This window comes from Streptopelia decaocto, assembly GCF_964273445.1.
Source record: "Streptopelia decaocto genome assembly, chromosome: 1".
Classification (NCBI taxonomy): domain Eukaryota; kingdom Metazoa; phylum Chordata; class Aves; order Columbiformes; family Columbidae; genus Streptopelia; species Streptopelia decaocto.
This window is the reverse complement of record NC_138663.1, coordinates 193,135,414-193,148,165: the sequence shown is the minus strand read 5'-3', so window position 1 is coordinate 193,148,165 and position 12,752 is coordinate 193,135,414. Positions and strand designations below refer to the sequence as shown.

Sequence of the window (12,752 nt, the reverse complement as noted above, 5' to 3'; positions counted from 1 at the left end):
ACTTCTGCTTGTACTTTCAGTCTGCAGAGAGAATACAAATACACTCATACAGATTTTCATATATATTTTTTCCTCAAGCTTGCTGATAGACACATTCAGAAGACTAGCAGTAATTTCTTTTCACTATAGCAATTAAAAAAGAAAATGTGCTGCAAAGGCAGGAAAGATCAGGAGTTTGCCAGCAGAATAGATAAATGACAGGGCTCAGCTCAGGCCCTCATGCATGGACAGAGCTGACTGGGTATTTTCCCTCTCCTGCTGCTTATGCCTGCAGCCTGTTAGGGCCCCACTGGTCACACAAAATAACCAACCAACCCCCTCTTGCACACAGACACACACAAAGCTGTGCTGGCACCTGTAAGAAAAAGTGAGATACAGCAGGAGGAAAACTGCATTGAGTGTAACCTCTGCTCCAAGGGATAACATGCTCATCGTTAAACCCCTTGAAAGAGTAGCTCTGTGATAGAAAAACAAAGCTAATCCATTTGCACTAGTGTAACAACAAAAATGTAACTCTGCTGAGGTCGGCATGTCCATAATATTTTTATCATGGTGAGAAGTGACCCAAAATAGGAAACACACACACAACACTAGAGCTAGGGATTTGTACACCCACCCCTTTGGCACTCAAGCACACCCCTCTGCCCATGCACTCAAGAGTTTAATGTGTACCTCCATTAGGGTACAGACAACAGAATTAGGGCCTCAGTGTCCTGGCTGGGAATGAAGTGCATGTGTAGGCTACATGCACTTTAGGTCTAAAGTGCCTGCTAGAAAACAGTTTTTCCTTAAGCACTTGTCCTGCTTAAGATCTCATTAGCATTCACATATAGACTCTCACTTCATTGAGAAAAGTGTTTGCCTTTTATTCAGAAGACTTGTTCCTTTTCCAGTGATACTTCTCCATGTCCTTCAAACCAAAGAGCCCCTAGTTTCATAACAGCGCCATCAATTTGCCACAAAAAAAAAAGCAAACAAATCAAAACCAAAAAAGTTCCATGATGTGACAGAGCATAAAGGAATACAGCTAATACATTAGAGAAATAAACATTTACATATAGTTATGTATGTTGACATAAAACTGGTAGTAGGCAATGAAAGATCAGGAAGAACACCAGGTCTGCTAGATGTTTGAAACAAGTCTACTTAGGCTGTATCTATATTGCCATGCTGGTTTTAGGCATGACTTTGCACTCAGGACTAGCTACCTCAATTACTCACACAACTTCCCCTACAGCCAGCAGCATGCACACAAGTATCTTGAGCTACCTGTCCAGTCTCAAGCAGTGCTTGCAAAGCTGTAGAGATGCAGCCTACTGTTGTGTCCTCCCTATGAATGTGGTGTTACACGGCTCATCTGCATACGCCTGGTTAAGAAACAAAATGTCGCCAGTTGCGTACTAGAACACCTTAAGTAACATGGAATCTTAAGAGTTTAGAAAAATATTTTAATTGTCAGTTCAAGTAAAAACTATCACTATTACAAAACGTTTTGTAATACTAGAATACCTAGCTTGGAAAGAATTTTGTTCTTATTGCCGTTGCACGTAGTTTTCAGGAGCGTGTCAACATGAAGGTATTAGTGGGTTTCCCACTTGGCATAGTCAGCTTGTAAGGGTACTCATAGAAATATATACTTTCCTATTTAATCCTCACATAATTTTCACATGTTCAGGCTGCCCTCAATTTTTCAGACATGCATAATTGACACCTGACACTACATAACAAAGTCTTGCCCAACTTAAATTGTTTCATGTAACAAATTTCATTTGCAGCCTTTAAACAAAAACCATTCACTCCAAAAAGAGTGAACACGGGCATTGGCACCACCTTAGCTGCTTGAAAATCCTATAACTGGGTTCTGACAGCTATCAGATATTAACTCATTCATTTCATTTTGTTTGGTTTCTTCCTTATTCTCATGGTTGGGGTGATGTTTTGCATTTCCAGCTTTTCTAGACCGTCTGAGGAAAAATTTTGTCAGTAAGTAACATAATTCAGCCACATTTAAAAGAATGCAAATGCTGGACACAGCAATCATGAAAATAGTAAACACCGTCTTTTCAGTAGGTCGAGAAACAAAGCAGTCTACTATGTTGGGGCACGGCCAAGCATCACACTTCATTAAGCGAGGCATTCTGAACCCATCGTACATGAAATAAAACGCATACATGAAGACAGCTTCAAAGACCAGTCTGCAGAAGATGCTGCTGGTGTACGTCCACCACAAGGAGCCCTCAATACGAAACCTCTGTCTTCTGATCTCTTCTATGTCCTTGTATTCACATTTCTGGTCTCCCTTTCTGAACTGCCTTTTCTTCTCGTGCCTCCTGTAAGCTACATGCATGGCCACCAGCAGCGCAGGTGTGGAAACAAAGATGAGCTGCAGGGCCCAGAGTCTGATGTGGGAGATGGGGAAGAAGTGATCATAGCAAACATTCTTGCAACCAGGTTGCAGAGTGTTGCAGATGAAGTCATCTTGTTCATCCCCCCAGACTCTCTCTGCAGCCACGACCAGGATCATGATACGGAAGATGAACAGGACAGTGAGCCATATCTTCCCGATGCTGGTGGAGTGTTTATTTACACCTCCTAAAATGGTTTGCAGGGCTCCCCAATCCATTCTCTCGTTTTAGTTGTCTGACCTAAAACAAGACAAATAAACAAAACTAAGATTAATCAAGACAGGAAACAAATACCATCAAGCACGTGGTATAAAATAAAGGCATCATATAATCGCAGCATGTCCATTTGCTGTGGTAAAATTTTGTTTACACAGGGCGCTTATATATAAGTGCTCATAAATAATAACCTAATTGCATATCAGCAGGTAATATTTCATTAGTTGATTACACACATGGTTATCACACTCATTCAACTTCTATGTGTGCTTGCCAACTGAAAACAGCTATGAGCCACATGAAGTAGGAAAAGCAGACAGGGAAAATTGATGAAAACAGCCTTAAATTGAAGCTACAACTTCTAGTAGTTTGATAACAGCAACAAAATAGAAGATGACATCAGCCAAAAGTCAGGTTGTTTAAAAACAAAAAAAGTGTTAGCTAGAACTCCTATATAAATTAAGCCAAGTTGGCCCATGTGTAAACAACATTTTCATGAGTACATTCCAGCAAAGACAGACCTTGAGGAACTGCTGCTGATGTTCTGCACCTTCCATGAGCAGGTCTGGATAACATGCATTCACAAATTTTAAAAGAATGTGACTGTAGGGCTCTATATTGTTAGTTGAAGCAAATTCCACAATAGCTTGAGGCAATGAAGGTGAAATCTTGGTCATTGTCCATCTCAAGTTGTATGTTTAAAATCACTGCTTAAAGATTCATCCCAAAATGGCATTTCTCTCCACTAACTACAAAGAGAGCCTAGAGTAACTAGACAAAGACTCCTTCATTGTCAATGCCTGTTAGGTGATTTTTTCCCCACTGTAATACAGACTGCATTACTCCCAGAATACAGGAGACATTTCAGAGGCTGGGAGTGCTGAAGTTGATATTTGAAGAGTGCAGACAGGCCAGAAGTAGTTCAGAGACTTTTCAACAAAAATATATCATTTCCAGAAGGTAAGTTTCAAAGTATAATGACTTTAATCCTAACTAAAGGATTTCACCTTTGTCTCCCACATACTTCACAAGGAACACTATTGTCTAGGTTTGCTCAGGTTCTGCAAACAGCTGCCCTTCACAGACAGCATTGAGGCATTTCAGTCCATCCCTCACCCTTTCACTTCCAGCAGATTGACAGAAAGATAATTTGCAAGCTACTCTGAATTCAGGAAACCAGCATTTCTCGTGCCTATGAGCCAGGTCGCTTTAAAAGTGCTCACAGACCTCTTTCCTCTGAAATTCCTCAATTTTTTATTCACTTGCATTTCAGAGACCATCTTTTTTTGGCATTTACAGCACAGGGCACCAATATGCAAAATCACATTTTCAAGGTTTCCAGAGAACAGCAGTCACTGGGGCAAAGGCCATCATACCCACTACATACTAGAATTAAGATTTTCCTAACTCTGAGCTGGGTCACATTGCATGATGAAGAAAATCAAGACAAGACATTTCCCTGCAGTTGCCTTCTGCACCACACTCCCATTCTGAGTAATGTCAACAACTATTCTGCTTTACAGTAGAATTACATACAATCAGCAAGTCACATGCAATAATACAGAGCATCAGTCAAAAAGCACACAACAGCTCAGGGAAAACGAGGACACATTGTATGAATGCAAGGGGCTTTTTTGTTTGGTTGTGGTTTTTTTTGTGTGTGTGATTTTTGTTGTTGTTTTTCTTTGACTTACTGGAACATAAGCGTAATCTCCTTTCACTGGTTCCCTGAACTACATTTCCACCAGACCATGCTGGTTGACTGTGGGGTTGTACTTCAGCAGGTGAAAACCAAGGGAGGACCCAAGATTTTCTTCAGATTGGAGGGAACTTTTCCTGAGTCTCCTTCAGAACATAAAATATATCTGGACTATTACCCCTGTATCTGTCTGAAAACAGTCCTGGAAGCAGCATTACCTTCCTATCCTGCTAGGTTATTTTTTAAGAAGAATGTTTATTTTTCATTAGCATACAAATATAGAGAAAGTCTCGGTAGGTTAACAACTTTGAGGGCACAGGAAAGACCCCCAACACCAGAAATATTTACAAAACATACCAGCCAGATTTTTAAATCTTTGTTTCCACCCCTTTTTTTACCATCTGATTTTTCATCAGACCAGCCCTTCTTTCAAGATTTGCTTTGGAGATCCTTGCATGTTAAACAGAGGAACAGTTACAACTTTATTAGTGTTTTTACTAGCACTCTGTTACTATTACATACATATTGCAATTAGAATAGCTGTAAAATGACATTACAACTAAGTTTTATGACTAGAAATACTTATGCACACCTGAATATAAAACCTGAGGAAGACTGGCACCATGTAAACTGCAGTATTACATAAGTCACCCATGCTTTAATTCCAGACTCCTTGCATTTCTTCTCTCAGCCGTTGTTTCTCTCCCTGCCTGTCAGCCACTTCCTACAGTGTGAAAAGCTGAGAAGTGGCACCTGTGCACCTCATCCCCATAAGTGCTATTTCTTACACGTCACCTCTCACTGTACACAGTACTGCTGCCTGTTACCACAACTCCACAAGGATTTGCTTCCACAAGCAATTACTCCTTCCCAACTCACATGAAGAAAGGGAATCTAAATACGAGTGCTTCAGGGTATAGGTAAAGGGCAGCTTGTCTTCAGTGGCAAAGTTAGCTCAAGATGCTCACCCACCACCATTTGTTCCTGAGGTCACCTTGCAGTTCTCCATCTCCTGCAACTTTGTAGGGGTACATTATAAACCAGGTGGCTTGTTCAAAAGTTATTCCCAGTACCAGTACGTGCATTTTGTTTTTAACCTTATCTGTCCTTACAGCACAGACCAGCAAAGCATCTGAAAAGCACATCTTTATTTAAAAATCAGGCTGCGAACTGCAAAGCATGGGTAAGAATGAGCAGTCAGTGGAGAAAATAAGCTGGCAAAGCTTTATTGCTGAGGACAACATCATGAAAGTATACTCTCCATCTGACTTGCTCCATCTCCTTTGAGAGTGTATTGAGCTTGCTAAGCCAAAACATGGTGCTTCAATTCTAACAAAAGCATGGCTGTACCTGTATCAGAGCAGAAAAAGCCAACACACTCGGGAGAGGCAGTCTTTCACCTTGAGTCTTCTCATGACATTTCCTCTCCTTCCCAAAAAAGCCTTTGTCCTTCATATCTGCCCAAACCCTCCCACTTCACCATTCCCACCTACCTTTCCAAATTCTCCAACCATCTCTTCGGCTCCTCCTGCAACAATCCCCTACTCTTCCTGTTACTTGCTGAGCTAGTTGCCAACCTTTGCACCTTCTTGCTGTACCCTTATGCCCTCTCCACCTTGTTTTTATGCTGGTGGAAAGTCTCATGACTTCTGGAAACTCCAGAGACTGATACAGGCACAGACCAGACACCAGTGAGGTCTCACTATCTTCTCCCTGAAGGGTGACACAGTTAAGATTGTAGGGGCATATTCAAGCAGCCTAAATGCCATGCAAATACTTTGGCCACAGTGTTTCCTACTAGCTGCCTTTGAACAGTTCTCATCAATACAATTTAGAGGATCTAATGAAAGCAATTCTGAAATTGCTGAAGTGCCCACCTCTCTCCAATAAACAGACACAGCAACCCAAGCAGAACTCAAGTTAACCATGTATGGCCCTTCACACTACTTGGGCATCAGTGCAGATCACGCCAGCTAAGTATCAAGTTTGGGCTATCTGTACTTATGCAATGGCTCATTTACTCCTAACTTACTCAAACCCTGGTATGTTGACCCCCAATCATAGGGTATCTTTCTTCCAGATACTTGCTTTTAAGACCTTTCTTACTAGCAAGTAAAATATTAACTGTCTTGCTGACCAAAGGAGCAGAAAGATGGAAAGCCAATTCCTTTAATGGGTGGCAGCTCTTAATTTTCATAGAGCCAGTCCAGATAGTATTTTCTATGTGAGCAAATGTGGGTTAATGCCTACAAAAATAATAGTATATAGGCAGTCAGGGACTTACATGCTTTGCTGGTGTCAGAAGTACAGCACAGCACAATAATAAGTTAAAAACATGAAAGCTTAAGTAAACTTGGGGGTGGGACAAGTAAAGCAGAAAGGTGGGAAGAACAGAAGTGTCAAGGTTTTTTTGCTAGTAGGCTGGACAGCAGCAAGAAAAGAACTACAGCTTCTCTATTTCTGTAGCTCTCAGCTTCCAAGCAGCATTGTTTTCAACTCTGTGCTGCCCTGGCCAGACTGCCTTCTGCTTCAAAGCTGGCTCCTGTAAGCCGACACTAAACCACAATCAAAGCGGTTTCACCCAGTGAAAAACCCTGCAACTGACCACACTGTGGACAATTAGCATCGAGCTCCTGTGTTTGAGTACAGCTTGTTAACAGATGCTTTTTTTTGATTCTGTTAAAGACTGTTATACTGAGAAATCATTAGTCAATGGTTAAATCCACAACTTCAGCAAACCACAACTATGATACAGTGAAGGAAAAAACAAAAAGATACATTCCTCTCACATATACAACATGGCACTTGCTGCTATAAGATATTATCAAGCAAAAAATGTAGTTGTTAGGAAGTGTTACAATATTTGATTAGACTATAGGATCATCCAGAAGTCCCAGTAAACAGGGGGTCCACAGTATGCTAATTTATACATTAATTCAGAGTAAGATTATACCCTTCACCCCACAGTTACAAACTGGATACCAAATTACTTATTCTTCTGAAACTACACAGAAATGTAGACTGTGTTCACAACACCCCCACTCCTATCAGAATTCTAGTGTAGGGTGTACCAAGAGTTACCAGTCCAGTGTGACACTCCACCACTTTCAGCAGCGCCTCCAGATACTGACACAAGATCAGCAGTCTGCCAAGACAAAAGTCACTTTATCCTTTATGGGAATGTGTTAACCAAGATAATCTTTAAGCAAAAAAAAGCACTGGTCCCCAAGTGTCCCTCCTCACCCCCAAGCTGGGGACAAAAATAACTCTGATCTCTGAGACTGGCAGTTCTAATGCCAAATTTTTGCCATAGAAAAGCTTTATAACATCCAAACTGCATCAGACCAAGATCATTACCCAAATTATTTTATCACCCAATAAATATTGATGAATGTTGAGGTCCAGCATGGATTCAAAGGTGCTGCTGATACAACTTTCCCTTCAGGTCTTGATCTAAACAGCCTATGCTGGGAGCACCAACTCATATAGGGGCTGATAACCAGCATCAAGGTGTCTTAGACCTGTATATGCCATTTCATATCCAGATTTGAAGAAGACAAATCTGTATTTCAGCAGTTTTGAATCCGCATACCATCACCCTGTCAACCTGAGCTCTAACTTACTGCTAAGTGAAATAGCAAGCCCTCAATGCCTAGTTGTGTAGATTTTGACATTTCTATTGCGGAGTTAGTTTTGGTGCTGTATCACAAGAACACTGCATTGCCAGAACCGAACCAAGAAAGCTACTAATAAATACAGATTAACATCTTCCAAAGACAGCATCCTTTTATTTCACCAAGAAAGGCTGGCATACAGGCTACAGCAATTACTTGCTGACTCTCTCAGACTTCCTACCTAATTTGCCAGTCCACCCCATGGCTCAGTTTCCCAGACACTAAAGAGGGGATAACAAATCTCACCATCTCACAGGGCTGTTCCAAAATGCTGAACTACAATCAGGCTTCACAGACTCATACATGGTTATCAGAAGACCAAAACAGATAAGTACCAGTTTGAAGTTGGAAGTAGAGAGATTGAATTCAATCATCCAGGATATTCCTGCTACCTGAAAAAGAATACAGCTCCCTACATCGCTATAGCTTTAAAGCAGAGTTCAAAATGTAAAAAGGTACAGCTTTGAAGTCAGACATTAGCAAGCAAAATCATTTAATTTCACTATTATAGGCAGGTTCCAGACATTCTAATTTTAGAGCAGTATACTGCAAACTTTGAGGAACATGTAGTTGAACACTTTGAAATATCTGCTTTCCTAAAAAGTTGAATAAAGATCAAAAGAGCAGTCTCACAATCACAGAAGCCTGCGCAATTCTCTCTAGCAGCTCCTAAACTTTGTTCTGAACACCTATCTCCAGATCAGGGGAAACCAGGTAACAGAAGAGGCATGACAGAGGATTTACAGTATATCTGATTTGACACAAGAACAGGCAAAGACTCATCAGCAACAGGAAACCTCTGAGAGTTGCAGGTCTGAACACTGCAAGCATTGTACTTTTCTTCTACTCAAGTTTATGAAAACAGGAGGCATTCTTTGCCCTAATTAAACCTAGTGGGAAACTCAAAGATAGCCTTTAACACAACATCACACCTTAGAATCCAATATGCATGTAGTTAATTGTAAAAAAAAAAAAAGTATGCTAGTTAACTATCAACAGCATTAAGGGTTCAGTTCTACCCATTGTGACCCCCCTGTGACTGTCCCATATTCATGCCCCTACATGAGTTAAGTCATTTTCTGAGCACGTTTGGAAATATACATAGCCATTTTACTAGGCTACAACAGTAAATGGATTATTACCATCATCCAAAACACCCCTGCACAAAATTCACTCCACTTGTGGAAAAGAGGAAATCAGAAGTGCCAGTCACACTTGAAAGCCTGACAAGGCAGCACAAGTCCTGTTAGAATCTGGCCCCTCAGCCATTCTCCCCTGTAAACCTTTCATTCCAAATGTGCTTAAATTCCTCACTTTGAAAGAAAGCCACATTCCTGAAGACTACGTCTTCACTGATGCAAGTGTCCCATTTCCCATATTTTTAAAGAAAGATTTATACACACTGTGCCCTGCTCCCAGTCATTAAAACAGCAACTTCCTAGTTATGACATTTTTATCTTTTGGAGTTGTTTTTATTCGTGTTTTTTGTTTTACCCCATTATTTCTTATTTCCTTCCCCCTAGACCTAGGCAAATGTCTACATCCCCTCTTCCAATCTGCCCCCTCCCACTTCATTGTAACATTTCTTACAAAACTCACAGACAGAACTTGCACCCTTTTGGAAATTCTAATTAAATTTATAAACAGGAAGATTTTACACAACAGTGCAGCTTTTCCTTGAGTGTTTTTTTGTTAGCATTTCTCTCACCAAAAGTAAAGACAAGAGCAACTTTTTTCTCTTTAAAAAAAACCAAACTATTACAGGAAGAAACATTTGTACACAATAAAGAATAGAATTAGTTTCCAACTTTCTTTTATCAACCAAGAGGAGATGTGTTTCTCTTTTTCCACATTCCTTCTGTTTTGAAAGTACTTTATCTCTCCTCACATATCATCACGTCAGGCTTTTCCTTATGAACTGGTGTTTAGCCAGGCAAGAGTCAGTTCTCCTTTCAGGCAACTCGTCAGTCATCATTAAACAACAACTGAAACCAGCGAGGAACAGAACAAGGAAAAACATCAAAAGAAAAAACAAAGATGCATCCCATGGTCCTGTTTCATGCAGCTTGAGACCACTGATTTCATTGGAACTGTTGACATGAATAACACAAAGAAACGACTTTTAAAGCACTCTCTTTACTCATAGGTACCACCTAAGCTTATGGAATGACTGTTACTAAGAACTTATATGTTCATCTCAAACTGTTGCTATTTTTCCAGCGACGAAGATAGTCTGCTATACCTTTTTCACTGTGCAATTACTTTTTGCACAATATAAATGAGGCCGCTCAAGAAATCTACCTGGGTTATGCTTCAAGGGATGCAAACCAGCAACACAGTCAGAGGCACAAGCCTCTGCAAGTTGAGAAAATTAGCCCTGTCATGACAAAATTAATTCCTCCAGAGGAATATTTTAATTCATGGCTTTTTATTGTTCCATTTTTAAGCTCTGTGATATGTAGTCCGTCTACCAATTATGAGACTGAAAGTTCTGGGCACAGAAATCTCCAAGAAACCCCAACAAATGCAAAGCCTCACGGCTCGGCAGACACGTTGGAAAGCCCACCTGGAAAGTTACATTGAATGCCTAGTTGACACATGGAGGTGTCTCCCTCCAGACTGAGACTTGTCCCTCCATTGCCATGTCTCCTAAGTTAAACCTAACAGAACCACATGGACATCCTTCTGCCTGCTGCCTTTCCTCTAGGGCTCTTCAAGGCAAGTATCTGGCAAGCACAGTTTCCAGGCTGAACAGCAGAGGGTAAGAGATACTAGAAACCACATCTAACTTCTTTAACAATATCAAGGATAAAAATACACATACTCTCAACTCAGTGCACATGCATACATTGCGGTAATCCCAAACAGAATTTGGGCCCAGACCCTCATATCATTTCACACAGGCCGCAGCCAATAAAATGTCTTTAGCGATCAAAGTCAGAAAAACTGGGTTTAAAAGAGCATTCTTAAGACAAAAAGCCACTTCCTTCTTTCAACCCTTTGCCTGTTCTCTTAAGATTATTTCCAGGCTACACAGTGAAAACTAACAGAGCACAATACAGAGAAATTAATTATTCTATTGGGGGGGAAAAAAAAAAAAAAGAAAAAAGAAAAAATATTCTTCAACTCAAAAGGCTGAAGAAGTAACAGACAATCTAGGAAGGCCCAATGACAGCAAAACCAGCCACGGCCAGCAGGCCACAGAACAATCAAATACCAGCTACCGCAGGAGCTCAGCAAATCCTCCTGCCCTTACTCCAGCTTGTAACTCGTGTTTCATTCCAGGGCCCGAGTACTCAATTCCTTGTGCAATCTTATCCAGCACCAACACTCAAAAACACATTTATTTCTGACTCACACCTCGCATTTCCTATTCTCCCCGTAAATCTGAGGAATGTTTCCAGTGTGCGATCGGACGCTCACAGGACCTGTCAGTTTTACTGATGCAAGCTGTTTACCTTCCTGCTGCTCTCTTCACAGTTATAGGCGTGTCGCAAATTACCTGTAATTGCAGAGGCCTTGATTTTGCTTGGTGTTTTAGCTGGTCGGGTACTTCACATAACGTGCCTACAAAGAGCTGCCGGGAGAAGGTGAATTTAAAAAAAAAAATAAGGTTGCTAGAAGTTAACTGCATAGGTAAGAGAAACAAGAGTGTTCCCTTTTAAAACTGATCGCGGGGTTCAAGAGTTCCCCCTCATGCTCAAGCTCAGAAAGCGAAACCGAGAGCTCACGGGTAAATGCTCTGGGGCACAAGGGGGCAGCGCACACGGTGCCGTCCGCCGGCCCCGGCCGGTCTCCGCGGGCGGCCCCTCTCCCAGGCGCGGCGGGCAGCGCCGCCAGAGCGCCCGGCTCCGCCGCCCAAGGCCCCAGCCCCACGCTGGGGTGCAACAAGTGCAGCGGCAGCGCCCGCAGGGGGGACAACGGGCCGGGCTGAGTCCCCCACCCCTTCCACCGCCACCAGGCCCGCTCCGCACGGAGGACGCACAGGAACGGCTTCCCCCGTCCCGCCGCGCCGCTCACCTGCTCCGCAGTGCCGCGGGGAGCGCTCAGTTCAGCCCCGCCGGGAGCTCCCGGGGCCAGGCACCGCGGGCGGGCTGGCGGGGCTCGATACGGCTCCGGCGGTGCCTCCGAGGAGCGGCCGGTCCCAGCTTCGCCGCCCCAGCGCTTTAAGGTCCCTCCCCGTTCACCTGCCGCCGCTTTTAACCCGCCCCTCGCCCGCCTCCGCCCGCGCCGGGCTCCTCGGGCCGCCTGGGGAGGACGCGGCGCACCCGGGGCGGGGCTGCTGCTCATCCCACCGCCGTGACCTGCGGCTGCTGTCCCTGCTGGGGCGGCGGGAAGCGCCGGGGGCGGACACTCCTCCCACCCCCCACGCTGGAAGTTGCAGGGGGAGAGCGCGAGGGGAAGATATGTGGGTTTTTTTCACAGGAAACTAATATCTATGTAGGATAAGAGGGTCGTATTCCCGTCTTGTCAAATCCAGGTATTCAAAAGGTCTTTGGGAGATTAAAAAAAAACAAACCCCCAATCACATCTTTTTCTCCTGAAAATTGTTGAGGAATCACTGGCCGGAGACAGAAGGAAGAGCTAGTAGTTTCTGGCTTTTTGAGGTTAATTTTCAAGTGTGATTGAAATGCTAGGGCATTGCCCTGCAAACCCGCAGGCTTTCACAGAGCTCCAGATATTTGTCAGTGCAAAGACCTATTTTGGAAAGTTTTTTTGTTTCTAAGGAATAGAGTTGCTGAGGAAACAATTTACTTT

General features: G+C 42.7%; 1 protein-coding gene across 2 annotated transcripts; it reads right to left on the bottom strand.

Annotated features, from left to right (window-relative positions):
- Positions 1-845: 845 nt before the first annotated feature.
- LOC309435724 (gap junction beta-6 protein) lies at positions 846-12,236 on the bottom strand. Of its 2 annotated transcripts, none has more exons than XM_082044372.1 (3): positions 12,015-12,236; positions 11,453-11,571; positions 846-2,645 (listed from the first exon to the last, which is right to left on the bottom strand). In XM_082044372.1, exon 3 carries the CDS (start codon positions 2,621-2,623, stop codon positions 1,832-1,834), a length of 792 nt encoding a protein of 263 aa, XP_081900498.1. In that variant the 5' UTR covers positions 2,624-2,645; positions 11,453-11,571; positions 12,015-12,236; the 3' UTR covers positions 846-1,831. The 2 variants fall into 2 exon arrangements, with proteins under 2 accessions (XP_081900498.1, XP_081900497.1); XM_082044371.1 differs by having other exon boundaries at positions 11,497-11,571.
- Between the last annotated feature and the right edge of the window lie 516 nt (positions 12,237-12,752).